The 17,921-nt window shown below is 34.5% G+C and overlaps 2 protein-coding genes and 1 long non-coding RNA gene across 3 annotated transcripts; 1 reads left to right on the top strand and 2 right to left on the bottom strand.

Moving 5' to 3' along the window:
- Positions 1–11,437: 11,437 nt before the first annotated feature.
- Positions 11,438–13,856, top strand: LOC136773435 (putative nuclease HARBI1). The gene is made up of 5 exons (XM_066727125.1): positions 11,438–11,661; positions 11,848–12,207; positions 12,353–12,639; positions 12,715–13,264; positions 13,678–13,856. Exons 2-5 carry the CDS (start codon positions 11,861–11,863, stop codon positions 13,685–13,687), a joined length of 1,194 nt encoding a protein of 397 aa, XP_066583222.1. The 5' UTR covers positions 11,438–11,661; positions 11,848–11,860; the 3' UTR covers positions 13,688–13,856.
- Positions 13,857–13,920: 64 nt separating this feature from the next.
- Positions 13,921–15,509, bottom strand: LOC136773436 (uncharacterized). The gene is made up of 5 exons (XM_066727126.1): positions 15,372–15,509; positions 14,958–15,298; positions 14,702–14,895; positions 14,307–14,612; positions 13,921–14,228 (listed from the first exon to the last, which is right to left on the bottom strand). The coding sequence occupies exons 2-5, from the start codon at positions 15,256–15,258 to the stop codon at positions 14,181–14,183; spliced, it is 849 nt and encodes a 282-aa protein (XP_066583223.1). The 5' UTR covers positions 15,259–15,298; positions 15,372–15,509; the 3' UTR covers positions 13,921–14,180.
- A 1,238-nt stretch (positions 15,510–16,747) lies between these two features.
- Positions 16,748–17,779, bottom strand: LOC136773651 (uncharacterized). Its single transcript, XR_010822663.1, has 3 exons — positions 17,645–17,779; positions 17,382–17,553; positions 16,748–17,289 (listed from the first exon to the last, which is right to left on the bottom strand). It is a non-coding gene; the product is annotated as an uncharacterized lncRNA (long non-coding RNA).
- Between the last annotated feature and the right edge of the window lie 142 nt (positions 17,780–17,921).

A 17,921-nucleotide genomic window follows, 5' to 3' on the forward strand; every position in this document is an offset into this window, starting at 1 on the left:
TGCTTTCAGCTATAGTGTATGGTAATCATTTTCCATGTTAAATTACAGAGTGAAGCTAGCTGAACCACACACGATTCAATTTTCCACTGAATTCCCACTGTGCAGTGTGCACTACATACACCATAGGAAATTGATTCGGCGACCTTTCAGTTAACTTCACTTCGTACTTTCTTTACGAATTTCAAAGACGGCGATCAATTTTCCACAGTGTCTATACACTATTAAAAAAACTTATAAAAAACTTCGCCTGAGCTCGGTAAATTTCGTTATACACGTCAGATGTAAGCGGGAACTATAAATAGTATAAATGCAGACATTTGTTTAACAGAACATCATTTATTATAACATGCAGATGTCTTAAAATATTTATTAACTACATTTTTTATTGTAAATTAATTGCAAAACAGTATATATAATGACGATATTCACTTACAAAAGAATTATTTTTAAACGGCACTACGTGACACGAATTTTTTAAATGTCACTACACGGCGTGGAATTTTTAAACGCGCATTCATTTTAGAATAAGATCGTCTAATGTATAACAAATATTATTTTATTAAACTGTAGTGAGTTCATTTTATAGTTCATTTAACTTCAAAATAAAATGATGAGAATTATGGGTTAAGAGAGTCCTTGAGTCTTCTACTTTTAATCGTGCAAGCACTAAACACGCACACGCGTGTGCTGCACACTGATCATTTTTACGAGTTTTCTAATTATTACACTTCTTTTACAAATGAAAGCTTTTATTTTCATCACATACAGTATTCCATTAAATTATTGTATTATATAAAATCAATAATAATGAATGAAAATTTACTTAAAATTAATTAAACTGTAACAAAATAATTTATTTTAATTAAATTTACATATATTTATTAAAGAGCGGTAAAATTTTATTAACATAATAATAAAATAGCACGTATTTGATGAAAATAAAACACTACATTACTTTTAATCGCGACTAATGCGAAATAAATGTCAGTGATTATAAAAAGAAACAGCGCGATTTTCTGACAACTCATACGCGGAAATTTGATAGATAAACTGAAACTCGCGCTTCAAAAAAATACCATCCGGGACAGGTACTACTCGTTAAGATTCTTTTTCATTGGCTTTTAAAACGCTAAATTTGCCATATGATATAAAATTGTTAACATTGCAATGTATTAGCATAAGTATTTTCGAAAAAATGGTCAATCCGTACTTGGCAAAATAATCATTTTAAAAGTTGGTGAAAGAGATCCTACTCATACCGATAGCAGTCGCAACTGATTTGCGGAATATCTCAAATTGCAACCAATCAGGTGCGATTGCTAATTAACCCGCCCACAATAAGCGATACCTGTTCCGCATAGCCCTCTCGCGTAGCGGGTATATCAACTCAGTTATCAATTATCCGCGTATCGGTCGTCAGTAGATCCCGCGTTGTAGTTTTTCGTAACCACTGAGTACTGACATTTAGTTTAAATTAGTCGCGATTAAAAATAATTTAATGTTTTATTTTCATCACATATGAGCTATTTATTTTATAATATTAATAAAATTGTGCCGCGTTTTATAAAATTTAAATAAATTTAATTAGCTTTTATTATTTTTATACAAACAATTTAAATTTATTTAACATTTTATTAATTATTATTAATTTCTAAATAAATTTAAAATTCTGGTTAAAATTTTTTAATAGTGTTGTGCAATTATAAGTATTCGGCATTGGTGACGATAAATTGTTTAAAAATTAAACTTAACTTTTCTATAGAATTTCCGCATATATAATTATGTCAAGAGGGAAATTTAAGTAATGCAGTTGGGATATTTTAATAGAATATATAGTAATGAATGCAGTGTGTGATGAAAATAAAAGCTTTTATCTGTGTATAATTCGCGTAATAAATAGAAAATTTGTGACTACAGTCAGTGCGGAGCGTGTCTATTGTGTATGTGGGTGTGAGTGCTGCAGCGAATAAAGACAGAAGCCTCAAAGACTGTTAAAACCTGCCAGTTTTACTTTAATTATATTAAAGTTAAATAAATTAAAATTAACTCTATAAAATTACATGCAATAATTTATTTCTGTTACGGTTAGCGACTTCAATAAAGAGTGAGAGAGCGTGTTTAAAAATGTCACGTCGAGGAGTGTCGTTTGAAAAATCCGAGTCTCGTAGTGTCAGTCGATAAGTGCTCGTCGTGGAGTGCGGTTTTCCCGCGTATTATATGTTGAAATAAAAATCGCGCCGAGCAGTGCTGTTTGAAAAATCCGAGTTTCGTAGTGTCAGTCGATAAGTGTTAGTCGCGCAGTGCGGTTGTCCCGCGTAGTATACGTTGAAATAAAATTCGCGTCGCGCAGTGCCGTTTAAAAAATCCGAGTTTCGAAGTGTCAGTTGATAAGTGTTCGTCGCGGAGTGCGGTTGTCCCGCGTAGTATACGTTGAAATAAAATTCGCGTCGCGCGCGCATACCGTTTGAATAATCCGAGTCTCGTTGTGTCAGTCGTGAAGTGCTCGTCGCGTAGTGCGGTTCTCCCGCGTAGTGTACGTTTAAAAGAAATCGAGTAGCGCACTGCTACTTTAAAAATCCGAGTCTGTAGTGTCAGTCGTGAACTGCTCGTCGCGTAGTGCAGTTCTCCTGCGTAGTGTACGTTAAAAAGAAATCGCGTAGTGCACTGCTGATTTAAAAATCAGAATTTGAAATGACAGTTGTGAACTGCCCGTCGCGTAGTGCTGTTCTCCTGCGTAGAGTGCGTAGTGTACGTTAAAAAGAAATCGCGTAGCACACAGCTGCTTTAAAAATCCTAGTCTGTAGTGTCAGTCGTGAACTGCTCGTCGCGTAGTGCGGTTGTCCCGCGTAGTGTACGTTTAAAAGAAATCGCGTAGCGCACTGCTACTTTAAAAATCCGAGTCTGTAGTGTCAGTCGTGAACTGCTCGTCGCGTAGTGCGGTTGTCCCGGTATTGTACGTTAAAAAGAAATCGCGTCGCGTAGTGCCTTTTGAATAATCCGAGTTTCGTAGTGTCAGTCGTGAAGTGCTCGTCGCGTAGTGCGGTTCTCCCGCGTAGTGTACGTTTAAAAGAAATCGCGTAGCGCACTGCTACTATAAAAATCCGAGTCTGTAGTGTCAGTCGTGAACTGCTCGTCGCGTAGTGCAGTTCTCCTGCGTAGTGTACGTTAAAAAGAAATCGCGTAGTGCACTGCTGATTTAAAAATCAGAATTTGAAATGACAGTTGTGAACTGCCCGTCGCGTAGTGCTGTTCTCCTGCGTAGAGTGCGTAGTGTACGTTAAAAAGAAATCGCGTAGCACACAGCTGCTTTAAAAATCCTAGTCTGTAGTGTCAGTCGTGAACTGCTCGTCGCGTAGTGCGGTTGTCCCGCGTAGTGTACGTTTAAAAGAAATCGCGTAGCGCACTGCTACTTTAAAAATCCGAGTCTGTAGTGTCAGTCGTGAACTGCTCGTCGCGTAGTGCGGTTGTCCCGGTATTGTACGTTAAAAAGAAATCGCGTCGCGTAGTGCCTTTTGAATAATCCGAGTTTCGTAGTGTCAGTCGTGAAGTGCTCGTCGCGTAGTGCGGTTCTCCCGCGTAGTGTACGTTTAAAAGAAATCGCGTAGCGCACTGCTACTATAAAAATCCGAGTCTGTAGTGTCAGTCGTGAACTGCTCGTCGCGTAGTGCAGTTCTCCTGCGTAGTGTACGTTAAAAAGAAATCGCGTAGTGCACTGCTGATTTAAAAATCAGAATTTGAAATGACAGTTGTGAACTGCCCGTCGCGTAGTGCTGTTCTCCTGCGTAGAGTGCGTAGTGTACGTTAAAAAGAAATCGCGTAGCACACAGCTGCTTTAAAAATCCTAGTCTGTAGTGTCAGTCGTGAACTGCTCGTCGCGTAGTGCGGTTGTCCCGGTATTGTACGTTAAAAAGAAATCGCGTCGCGTAGTGCTTTTTGAATAATCCGAGTTTCGTAGTGTCAGTCGATAAGTATTTGTCGTGGAGTGCGGTTGTCCCGCATAGGACACGTTAAAAAAAATCGCGTCGCGCACTGCTGATTTAAAAATCAGAATCTGTAGTGATAGTCGTGAACTGCTCGTCGCGTAGTGCGGTTCTTCCGCGTAGTGTACGTTTAAAAGAAATCGCGTAGCGCACTGCTACTTTAAAAATCCGAGTCTGTAGTGTCAGTCGTGAACTGCTCGTCGCGTAGTGCAGTTCTCCTGTGTAGTGTACGTTAAAAAGAAATCGCGTAGTGCACTGCTGATTTAAAAATCAGAATTTGTAATGACAGTTGTGAACTGCTCGTCACGTAGTGCTGTTCTCCTGCGTAGTGTACGTTAAAAAGAAATCGCGTAACGCACTGCTACTTTAAAAATCCAAGTCTCGAAGTGTCAGTTGTGAAGTGCTCGTCGCGTTGTGCGGTTCTCTCGCGTAGTGTTCGTTAAAAAGAAATCGCGTAGCGCACTGCTACTTTAAAAATCCGAGTCTGTAGTGTCAGTCGTGAACTGCTCGTCGCGTAGTGCGGTTGTCCCGGTAGTGTACGTTAAAAAGAAATCGCGTCGCGTAGTGCCCTTTGAATAATCCGAGTCTCGTACTATCAGTCGTGAGCTGCTCGTCGCGTAGTGCGGTTGTCGCGAGAAGTGTACCTTAAAAAGAATTCGCGCAGTGCCGTTTAAAAATCATTTTTTCGCGAGTGCATAACGTCAGCGTCCTCATCTCCATCGTCATCATAAACGCCATATTCATCGCCATCAACATCACCATTCCCATCTTCGGTATTATCGCAGAATATGTATGAATTATGGCTGGGAATTCGCTGAATGAGTGAGTCCCACGGGTAAAACCGTGGAAATTTTTTTTATTAACTAAAGAATGACCAAAAACCTATCAGTAGGTTACAGTTGGCCATTCTTCGGTTAAAATCATTTCTTGTTTTGTTTTTAATGTTTTTCAGATCCTCCGTATCTTCTATTTCTATTTTGCGCGTATTTTCTGTTTTTCATTAGGTTTAGATTGGCGTTATATGTAGGCTCTTTAGCTTTGTGAATTAGATAGTCATTATAGTTTTCGGTATTAGGTAGGGTATCATTTTCAGGATTGTTAATTCCTTTTAAAATAAAGGGAATCACCTCAACTTCATTTTCCACGGAGATTCTATCTTCCCACATGTCCAGTTCAACTAATAAAGGCACATCTTAATTGAATTAACGTTCACTCTCTCGAGAGAAAGATGCATCTCAATTAATAACTAGAATCAAAATACCATTTTCCCTTTTTTTTTAAAATCGTATGTTTTTGTAGAATCTTCGTATTAAATACCATTTTTGCCAGTTCTTGAAATTCCAAATTATAAAATGAAATATGGAAATATTTTGTTTGAAAAACCTTCCATATTTCAGGTTAAATACTCGTTTTTTCAAAGTTTATTAACATTTCTTATTTTCAGGTGGAGTGGAAGAGGACTATTCCTAGTGGCAAAACAGTCCAATATCGATATATATTCGATATGGAATTCATACCAACCCTGTACCCTTTTCTCCATCAGTTGGAGAAAGACAAACCATTATTTGGAGTCAAACCGTCATCAGAGGAGGACGTACTGACAAATATCCTAATTATTTTTCTACTTTTCATACTTGCTTAATTTTTTTAAATTTTAAGAGGGACAAGTATAGGGCAAGGCTGTCAACGAGTAAGGCTTAATTACCAGTCCGTTTACTTAAGTCCACATTTATTTAAATAATTTCAAGGATAGATAAATTTAATCTTATTATTTTCATTCATTGTTAATTCAAGTACAGCTGTTTATTGAGAAGTGGACTCTCGAGTGTCAACTGGCTCGGGCTGATCCTCCTTCAGCGACTATCAACCCTTACTTACTTTGTCCTTGTGGACTCTCGACGTTGGCTCATTAAGTTCACCTAATAGGGGTCCATCTTTATTGATGTGTAAATCGTTTCCTCGACGTAGTAGTTCTTCGTGTGACAACTCGGATCCACACCAAGGGACAAAGAATGTAAGGGTAATTAGTCACTGAGGAGAGTATCAGTCATGATCTGGTTGACCTTTGTGTGAATTAACATTCACGCTCGAGAGGAGGAAGCTTTTCAATTAACAGCTAGAAAGAAGTAACAATTTAGTTAGTTTCCCTATTCATTCACTTTTTGTAGCATGCTTTATTAATTTATATCTTTGTCTGTCTTTGAAATTCCTAATTAGAATCTGAAATGTGGGAATATTTTCCTTGAAAATCCTTCCACATTTCGGGTTGAATTCTCGTTTTTTTCCAAATTTATTCTAATTTTTTTGTTTGTTTCAGGTCGAGCGCTAGAGGACCATGGATAGTGACCCCGTATCCAATAACGATATAAACCCTATAACGAATCGACACCAATCATGCGCCATTGCCATCCTGGGTTGGAGTGAGTCAAACCATCATTCGGAATCGAGCCGTCGTTGGAGGAAGACGTACAGGCAAATACATTCTTTTCTTATTTCTCATACTTGTTTAATTTATTTTATGTTTTAGGAAGGACGCTTATAGGACAAGGCTACCAAGGAGTAGGAAGTAAACACTCTCCATTTACTTAAGTCCACATTTATTTAAATAATTTCAAGGATAGGCAAATTTACTTTTATTACTTTCATTCATTGTTAATTCAAGTACAGGTGTTTATTGAGAAGTGGACTCTCGAGTGTCAACTGGCTCGGGCTGATCCTCCTTCAGTGACTATCAACCCTTACTTACTTTGTCCTTGTGGACTCTCGATGTTGGCTCATTAAGTTCACCTAATAGGGGTCCATCTTTATTGATGTGTAAATCGTTTCCTCGACGTAGTAGTTCTTCGTGTGACAACTCGGATCCACACCAAGGGACAAAGAAAGTAAGGGTTATTAGTCACTGAGGAGAGTATCAGCCGTGATCTGGTCGACCTTTGTGTGAATTAACATTCACGCTCGAGAGGAGGAAGCTTCTCAACTAACCGCTGGAAAGATGTAACAATTTCGTTAGCTTCTCTGTTCATTCACTTTTTGTAGCATGCTTCATTAATTTATATCTTTGTCTGTCCTTGAAATTCCCAATTAGAATCTGAAATGTGGAAATATTTTCCTTGAAAATCCTTCCACATTTCGGGTTGAATACTCGTTTTTTCAATTTTATTTTTGTTTTCTTTCTGTTTCAGTTGGAGCGGGAGAGAGCCATGGATAGTGACCGCATTTTCCCAATATCGACATAAATCCAACACTAATCATGCGCCATTGCCATCCTGGGTTGGACCAAGTCAAACCCTCACTTGGAATCGGGACATCATCGGGAGAGGACGTACTGGCAAATAATTTATTTTTTTATTTCTCATACTTGTTTAATTTATTTTATGTTTTAGGAAGGACTCTTGTAGGACAAGGCGGTCAACGAGTAGGGCTTAATTACCAGTCCGTTTACTTAAGTCCACATTTATTTAAATAATTTCAAGGATAGATAAATTTAATCTTATTATTTTCATTCATTGTTAATTCAAGTACAGCTGTTTATTGAGAAGTGGACTCTCGAGTGTCAACTGGCTCGGGCTGATCCTCCTTCAGCGACTATCAACCCTTACTTACTTTGTCCTTGTGGACTCTCGACGTTGGCTCATTAAGTTCACCTAATAGGGGTCCATCTTTATTGATGTGTAAATCGTTTCCTCGACGTAGTAGTTCTTCGTGTGACAACTCGGATCCACACCAAGGGACAAAGAATGTAAGGGTAATTAGTCACTGAGGAGAGTATCAGTCATGATCTGGTTGACCTTTGTGTGAATTAACATTCACGCTCGAGGGGAGGAAGCTTTTCAATTAACAGCTAGAAAGAAGTAACAATTTAGTTAGTTTCCCTATTCATTCACTTTTTGTAGCATGCTTTATTAATTTATATCTTTGTCTGTCTTTGAAATTCCTAATTAGAATCTGAAATGTGGGAATATTTTCCTTGAAAATCCTTCCACATTTCGGGTTGAATTCTCGTTTTTTTCCAAATTTATTCTAATTTTTTTGTTTGTTTCAGGTCGAGCGCTAGAGGACCATGGATAGTGACCCCGTATCCAATAACGATATAAACCCTATAACGAATCGACACCAATCATGCGCCATTGCCATCCTGGGTTGGAGTGAGTCAAACCATCATTCGGAATCGAGCCGTCGTTGGAGGAAGACGTACAGGCAAATACATTCTTTTCTTATTTCTCATACTTGTTTAATTTATTTTATGTTTTAGGAAGGACGCTTATAGGACAAGGCTACCAAGGAGTAGGAAGTAAACACTCTCCATTTACTTAAGTCCACATTTATTTAAATAATTTCAAGGATAGGCAAATTTACTTTTATTACTTTCATTCATTGTTAATTCAATTACAGGTGTTTATTGAGAAGTGGACTCTCGAGTGTCAACTGGCTCGGGCTGATCCTCCTTCAGTGACTATCAACCCTTACTTACTTTGTCCTTGTGGACTCTCGATGTTGGCTCATTAAGTTCACCTAATAGGGGTCCATCTTTATTGATGTGTAAATCGTTTCCTCGACGTAGTAGTTCTTCGTGTGACAACTCGGATCCACACCAAGGGACAAAGAAAGTAAGGGTTATTAGTCACTGAGGAGAGTATCAGCCGTGATCTGGTCGACCTTTGTGTGAATTAACATTCACGCTCGAGAGGAGGAAGCTTCTCAACTAACCGCTGGAAAGATGTAACAATTTCGTTAGCTTCTCTGTTCATTCACTTTTTGTAGCATGCTTCATTAATTTATATCTTTGTCTGTCCTTGAAATTCCCAATTAGAATCTGAAATGTGGAAATATTTTCCTTGAAAATCCTTCCACATTTCGGGTTGAATACTCGTTTTTTCAATTTTATTTTTGTTTTCTTTCTGTTTCAGTTGGAGCGGGAGAGAGCCATGGATAGTGACCGCATTTTCCCAATATCGACATAAATCCAACACTAATCATGCGCCATTGCCATCCTGGGTTGGACCAAGTCAAACCCTCACTTGGAATCGGGACATCATCGGGAGAGGACGTACTGGCAAATAATTTATTTTTTTATTTCTCATACTTGTTTAATTTATTTTATGTTTTAGGAAGGACTCTTGTAGGACAAGGCGGTCAACGAGTAGGGCTTAATTACCAGTCCGTTTACTTAAGTCCACATTTATTTAAATAATTTCAAGGATAGATAAATTTAATCTTATTATTTTCATTCATTGTTAATTCAAGTACAGCTGTTTATTGAGAAGTGGACTCTCGAGTGTCAACTGGCTCGGGCTGATCCTCCTTCAGCGACTATCAACCCTTACTTACTTTGTCCTTGTGGACTCTCGACGTTGGCTCATTAAGTTCACCTAATAGGGGTCCATCTTTATTGATGTGTAAATCGTTTCCTCGACGTAGTAGTTCTTCGTGTGACAACTCGGATCCACACCAAGGGACAAAGAATGTAAGGGTAATTAGTCACTGAGGAGAGTATCAGTCATGATCTGGTTGACCTTTGTGTGAATTAACATTCACGCTCGAGAGGAGGAAGCTTTTCAATTAACAGCTAGAAAGAAGTAACAATTTAGTTAGTTTCCCTATTCATTCACTTTTTGTAGCATGCTTTATTAATTTATATTTTTGTCTGTCTTTGAAATTCCTAATTAGAATCTGAAATGTGGAAATATTTTCTTTGAAAATCCTTCCACATTTCGGGTTGAATACTCGTTTTTTCAAGTATATTTTTGTTTTCTTTTTGTTTCAGGTGAGGCGGCGCCGCCTCCCTCCCCGACGGTGTGCCACCTTGTCGTGGTGGGGGGGCTCACTTCTACAAGATCCCTTCCGATTAGTAAATGATTCAAATTAATTTTCTGATCTTTGGGAATCTTGTAGAAGTGCCAAGAGCACACCACACCTTAACGGGAATCCGTATACCAACATTACAGGGCGAAAACTATTTCGCATGCAGCGTCGTCATTTGTTGACGGATTGTAAAGTTATTACAGGTTTTTGGAAATGCCAGAAGCTTATCTACTAAGTTACGTTAGGAAAATTAACAAAAAATGAAAAAAATTTTTTGTTTAAATAAATATATTAACATTATTGAGAAACAACAATTAAATCGCAAAATCCCCCAACGTACTTTACTAGATAATGTTCATATGTTTCCAAAAAGTCCACAAAAATGCAAATCTGTCAAGAAATGACGATGCTGCATGCAAAATAAATAATGGAAGAATTTCGTGTTGGCGACTTCCCGAACACGAAATTCTTCCATTATTTATTTTGCATGCAGCATCGTCATTTCTTGACAGATTTGCATTTTTGTGGACTTTTTGGAAACGTATGAACATTATCTAGTAAAGTACGTTGGGGGATTTTGCGATTTAATTGTTGTTTCTCAATAATGTTAATATATTTATTTAAACAAAAAATTTTTTTCATTTTTTGTTAATTTTCCTAACGTAACTTAGTAGATAAGCTTCTGGCATTTCCAAAAACCTGTAATAACTTTACAATCCGTAAACAAATGACGACGTTGCATGCGGAATAGTTTTCGCTATGTAATGTCGGTATACGGATTCCCGTTAATTATACTATAGTTTTCTTTCCCGGGTTGAATTATATTATTTAATTCATTACTACACTATCTGATGCCTGAGCTACATATGATTTAATTTCCCATTGTGTATATACGAGATAAGCGAGGATGAGTTATACATAGGCGCGCGTATTAGTACTACATAGTACACAGTGGGAAATTGAATCGTGTGTGGTTCGGCTAGCTTCACTCTGTAATTTAACATGGAAAATGATATACTACACTATAGTTAAAAACACACACGATTCAATTTCCCACTGTGTATGTACATACATAGTAAGAGCGCTGGTGTCTTTTTAAAGCAGTTCCTAAATGCATCGAAACATTAGAAAAAGCCATACCTGGCATTGATTGTATCCCGCAAGGACAGAAACTGTAGCGTAGGATCTCGCAGTGAACAGAACTATAGCGTAGGATCCCGCAGGGAACAGAAACTGTAGCGTAGTATCCTAAGGATACTACGCTATAGGAAAATTATACTACGGTAGCAAGGTTGCCAAGTCCGCCATCTTGAATAGTACTACGCTCTATAGTAAGTGAATTTTGATATAAGGAATGCAGACTGCACAAAGTGTACTGCCAGCGGAAATACGTCAGTAGCCATCTTAAATGCAGAACGTAATATATCAAAAATTATATATATTATATTCACAGCCTGTCACCGTGAACGGCGTGAACGAAGACAAATGTTAGTATACGGAAAAATAAAGTGTAATAAAGAAATATTTGATCTATCTGACAGCTGATGTACTTATGGTATAAGTGAATAAATAAAATAAAAATGCTTTTCCTAAATTGATTTTTAATTTTGATAAAATGGTCAAATGTAGCCATTAATAAATTAGGGTGAGTCCGACCAACTCATTTTAATTTAAAGGGACATTAAAAAGTATCACCAACCTTAGAAAAGGAAAATAATTTTATGTTTTAACGTTTCCAGCTTGCACAGGTTATAGTATAATGAATAAGGAATAAAGGAATACAAAAATTGGACCAAAATACCAAATTACCATAGAGGTAAACTTCAACAAGTTATCACTAACTCCGAACCTCGTCATTCCAAATAGTTTTGCTTTTAAGGTAAGTTTTTTATTTTGCGTTATATTCTAAAAATAATATTTGTCAACAATGATAATTTTTTAAAATAAATGTAAAACAAGTTTACGTCAGAAATATAAGCTTATCTTTGAGAATATTTCATAGGATTCCAATTTGAAGCAATTCTATCTAGAAATTGGTTAAAAATTGATTTTTTGAATTTTTCAGAGTTGTATGAAGAATGGACGATTTCAGAGAATATGTTTCAAGATTCTTATTCGAAAATGACAATGCAGAAGAATATTCTAGCGTTGAAACATTTCAAATACATAGAGAGATGATAAGAGATTTATATTGTAGCAGAATCGAAAATTTTGAACAATACATTTCAAGATTTATATTTGAAGATGATGATGAGGAATTTACTTATGCTCAGACATTTCGAAGACCCAGAGTAATAAGAGAAAGAGTTAATTATTTAGAAATATATGATGATGTTGATTTTAAAAAAAGATTCCGCTTATCAAAAGAAAATGTATGTAATTTGTTATCAGTAATTGGACAAAAATTACTTAATAGAACAGAACGGTAAGTAAATATGATGTTAACTTATAGATAGGTTCTGCTTATTGATATCACCCAAGCGAAGAATAAGAAAGTTTATACTTTTTCTGTTTTGTGATTGCAACGTAATTTTCGAACATTCTCAATTAATGAAATTTAATATTTTCAGGAATAATGCAATCCCACCGATAATTCAGCTTCTACTAATGCTTAGATTCGCAGCAACTGGTTCTTTTTTAATGACAGTTGCCGATTTTTGCGGTATTAGTGTAAGTAGTGCTCAAATGATTGTACACAAAGTTACCGCCGCAATTGCAGCGCTTCATACAAAATTCATCAAGTTCCCTAATAAGTCTAATGATATTTTAAAAAGTAAAGCAAAAAATTTTAATCTATCTGGATTCCCCCGAGTCATTGGTGCTATTGACTGCATACATATAAGAATAAAATCTTATGGTAAAATAATGCATTCTATTATACACATTGTATGTAAAAACGAATAATGCTTAAAATATGCTCGTTTTATTTCAGGTGGTGAGGACGGTGAGATCTATAGAAATAGGAAAGGCTTCTTTTCTATTAACGTACAGGCAATAGTAGACTCTAGTTTAAAAATACTTGATTTGGTCGCTCACTGGCCAGGATCGACACACGACGCTACAATTTTTAATAATTCATTTATAAAAATGCGTTTAGAAAATGGCGAATTTGGTAATGGAGTATTGTTAGGGGATTCGGGCTATCCATCGTTACCGTTTTTATTAACACCTCTGCAAAACCCACAAACAGCAGCAGAGACATTATATAACGAAGCACAAATCCGAACTCGATCGATGGTGGAGAGAGCGTTTGGGATTCTTGGTAAACAGTTTCCTGTCCTTACACTTGGATCACGTTTTCGTACACCTGAAAACACTTTACCTTTGATAACTGCTTGCGTAGTATTATTCAATATAACGAGATCAAACGAGGAAGATGTGAAGGATATTAATGTTGATGCTTATAATAATATAGAGAGAGAGCTACATCAGAATCTTACTGAAAACGAAAGAGAATATTTCATTCATAATTATTTTCAAAGGTATTAGTATACAGGGTTTTTCTCTAACAGCGGAACATAGGAGATTTCGTGTTATTTGACTATAGTAAATTTTACTATAGTGAAATTACTGTTTTCCATTTAATTTAAATATTAAACGTAGTAACCAAGATTAATTGAGTAAAATGACATTTATAATGAATAATAAAAGCAATTAAACTAAAATAACTATTAAATTGTAACTATCTACGCTTTTATTAATTATAATAATGTATAGTAAGTGCTTCATTGCTATAGTTAAATAACAATCCTATGTTCCGCTGTTAGAGAAAAACCCTGTATCTCTTGTTTTAATATCTATATTAAATGGAAGTCTCATATATTAAAATGTAAAGAGAACTAAGGATTAAATTTAATCTTCTATAGCCAATGTAACAAAACATTTGAAATTGCAGGCTGTTGTAAGAAAATATTGTTGAACCAAATTCATGCAGATGAGTGAAGGGAACTTTCAGATTACAAAGAACAAAAATGAATGAGAATTTTAGCTGAAGGATGGAACAGTTAATTAAAGTGAAATAGACTACTGTTCGCTGTATATATGAAAAGATAAATGCAGATGTTGAATGGTAAAATATGCAATAATTGTATGAATAACGAAATAAAATTATTAATATTTTAATCTAAATCAGTTCTTTAATCATTAAACAAGAGAATATGAAACTTTGAATAACATTATTAATTTTAAATATTAACTATAATATCACAGAGCTTAACCTTCACTTGATATAATTAACATATTAAGTATTTATAATATCACAGGGTTTAAACTTTAGATCATATAATTAATTAACATAGTAAACATTATTAATATCACTGGACTTTGGTAACAACGAGAGTAAATGTCACATGCAAACAAATTTTAATCGATATCAGTCATAACCTATACTCCTTCGTCCTATTCAACATGTAACTTTTCGTGATATTCATCTCTGGGAAATGCAGTCTAAAACACAAAACTTAAGATGAAAAATACATAAACACCTGTCTTCAATTACTAAAATTATAAACAAAAAACTATTACCAGTGTAGTTGAATGCATGTTTGCTGATTCTTTTAGTTTGACCTCTAACAATTTTACTTGCAATTCTTCCTTTTTCAATTGCATATTTAGAATTTTTTTCTCATAATTTGCTTTTTCTAGTAAATGCTGTTTCATTAAATGAGCTAGCTCTAGTTTGCTTTCTAATAGCAGGTCTCCTTTTATTTTCTTCTTCTTAATCGTTGAATTAACAGCTATTTTATTGCTCAATGGTGGACTTATAGGCTTCTTTAATTGATTTGGAGACCATTTATCCCACTGATTCACTTCATTTTCATCAATTAAAAACTAAAAATGAAATTAAACATGTTTTAATAAAAAGATTTATTAATTTACATATGCTAATTTATACTACGAAATAATAAGTTTTGTCTTACTTGAAAAACTGCATTATCCGCATCATCTGGATCATCAGCCTCTTCTTCAAAATAATTTTCAACTGGAGTATTAATAGAAGACGAAAAACTAGTATCCGAGTCAAATGGGTTATATAAACCATCTACTGATTTTTGTATTATTTCATATGCTTTCTCATATAGTATGTTTGGCTTCACTTCATTTCTACCACCACCTGAAAGAATTGTTATACGTAAACTAAGAAAAATATTATAATTGTTTAAACATTTTAATTACCTGTTTTATATAACTCTTGCTTTAGTTTTGCATAATGTTTTCTGGTATTCGTTTTTGTATTTACCCAGAATGTTCTTAATGACTCACTGTTTATGTGTTGTCCATGCATTCTATAAAATTTTGTACTGATTTCATCCCACGATTTATTTTTCATAGATGTGCTTACAGCATCTGTTTTCTTGTTTTCTATAACCGCCGAAAATTCTTTTATTAACTCTATTATTGTCAGTTTCTTATCAAACGTTAAGTATTCTTTTTTCTTGCTTTCATATTTTGTTCTTAGCTGTTCATTAAGTTCCATCACTACTAGCACATCCAGTTTTATTTACTTCACCAAAGTCCTTATGTATAATAAAAAATTATCATTGTTGACAAATATTATTTTTAGAATATAACGCAAAATAAAAAACTTACCTTAAAAGCAAAACTATTTGGAATTACGAGGTTCGGAGTTAGTGATAACTTGTTGAAGTTTCCCTCTATGGTAATTTGGTATTTTGGTCCAATTTTTGTATTCCTTTATTCCTTATTCATTATGCTATAACCTGTGCAAGCTGGAAACGTTAAAACAAAAAATTATTTTCCTTTTCTAAGGTTGGTGATACTTTTTAATGTCCCTTTAAATTAAAATGAGTTGGTCGGACTCACCCTTAGATTTGGTAATAAATACAAAAAATGCGTTTTATTATAACAAATGAGTTGAGGTAAAATAAACTCAATGTTTTTATATTAATCTGTTAATAAATGCATTTTTTTATTTATTATGGAGTCCAATAAATTAATGGTTATTAAAAAAAAAATTCCTTGTAATGAAAAAAGAAATGAAAAAATTTTAATCTTCACCAAGACTCGAACACGAGCCCACCGCATGATAAACGGCAACCTTACCGCCTGCGCTACAGCGCTCACTTGATGTACCAAGAGCAAAACAGGCTTTTAAAGACTGACTACAATTCTTTCACTAACTCGTCATAAACGATTAAGAATTAGCTGTAATAATAAATACATTTATCTACATAGCATTATTGTACTAAATTTATTGTTTTTAATTTGAAGCATACATTTTGCATGAAGATATGATAATTTAAAACCATTCAGTACTCTATATACAAAACTATTCATATGCTCAACTATCATAAATTAATTAAGTAATATTATAATATTTGTTATATGTAGTCGAATAACTATGATAAACCAGCATATGAATAGTTTTGTATTTAAAGTATTGCATGAACATCCTTAAAGTATCGTATCTTCATGTAAAATGTATGCTTCAAATTAAAAACATAATAAATTTAGTGCAATAATGCTGTGGAGATAAATGTATTTATTATTGCAGCTAATTCTTGATCGTTTATGACGAGTTAGTGAAAGAATTGTAGTCAGTCTTTAAAAGGCTGTTTTGCTCTTGGTACATCAAGTGAGCGCTGTAGCGCAGGTGGTAAGGTTGTCGTTTGTCATGTGGTGGGCTCGTGTTCGAGTCTTGGTGAAGTTTAAAATTTTTTCATTTTTTTTTTCATTACAAGGAATTTTTTTTTTAATAACCATTAATTTATTGGACTCAATAATAAATAAAAAAATGCATTTGTTAACAGATTAATATAAAAACATTGAGTTTATTTTACCTCAACTCATTTGTTATAATAAAACGCATTTTCTGTATTTATTACCAAATCTAATTAATTAATGGCTACATTTGACCATTTTATCAATATTACAAATCAATTTAGGAAAAGCATTTTTATTTGCTTTGAGTTTTTAGGTAAACGCAGCACCACTTCACACGGATAACACGTAAAAATGTCACGGTTAGCGGTAGTCGCTCTTCTTCTAAAGCCAATGTTGCCTGAAGTCCAAATCACACCTATGCTCTCCAGGCATAGTTGTGTTTGTACCGCTTCCCTTTAAATTTTCTATACTCCTGCTGGCTAGCGCTTATCTTCATTTTTGTTGCTAAAAGCTTGATTCTGGCATCACTGCCGTGTGGAACTATTAGTTTGCTAATAAAAGCAGAGGCTTAATTTTAAGAGATTGCAACATATAGTAATTAATATAGATACAATTGTAAAAAGAAAACAAAAATTTTATTTTACATATATTAACTTTAAATAAAATCCCACAAAGTACTGTAAAATATCTAACATGTTATATTATATATCTAATCTGTCAGCTTCTTTATTTTAATATTCATCTCAATTATCACAGTTTGATCCTCAGCGATGACACAGTAACCACATTATGGTGAACCTATTCTTTTTTTTTAATGTTCGATCCACATAGCTTCATCCTCAGCAGTGATACAGTAAACACACGTACATTACTATAATTTAATCTGAAACAAAATCCCACAAAGTACTATAAAACATCTTACATTTTATATTATATATCTATTCTGTCATTTTCTTTATTTATTATTGTATTTACCCAAAATGCTGACTCATTTATTTTAATGTCTGTCTCAATTAACACAGTTTGATCCTCATCAGCGATGACACAGAAACAACATTATGGTGAATCTATTCCTTTTGTTTTAATGTTCAATCCACATAGCTCCATTCTCAGCATTGACATAGTAAACACTTTACAATAATTTAATCTGAAACAAAATCCCAAAAAGTACTATATAAAATCTTACATTTGAAATTACAAATGTAATCTGTCAGCTTCTTTATTTGTATCGTATTTACCCAATGTGTTGACTTGTTTATTTTAATATTCATCTCAATTAACACAGTTTGATCCTCAGCGATGACACAGTAACCATAATATGGTGAATCTATTCCTTTCATTTTAATGTTCAATCCACATAGCTCCATCCTCAGTAGTGACATAGTAAACACATTACTATAATTTAATCTGAAATAAAATCCCAGAAAAAACTATAAAATATCTTACATTTTATATTATATATCTAATTTGTCAGCTTCTTTATTTATTATTGTATTTACCCAGTTTTTTCACTCG

The sequence above is a fragment of the Prorops nasuta genome, unplaced genomic scaffold, assembly GCF_024137725.1.
Source record: "Prorops nasuta isolate Cenicafe-Biocafe unplaced genomic scaffold, Cenicafe_Pnas_1.2 PNAS00005, whole genome shotgun sequence".
Lineage (NCBI taxonomy): Eukaryota > Metazoa > Arthropoda > Insecta > Hymenoptera > Bethylidae > Prorops > Prorops nasuta.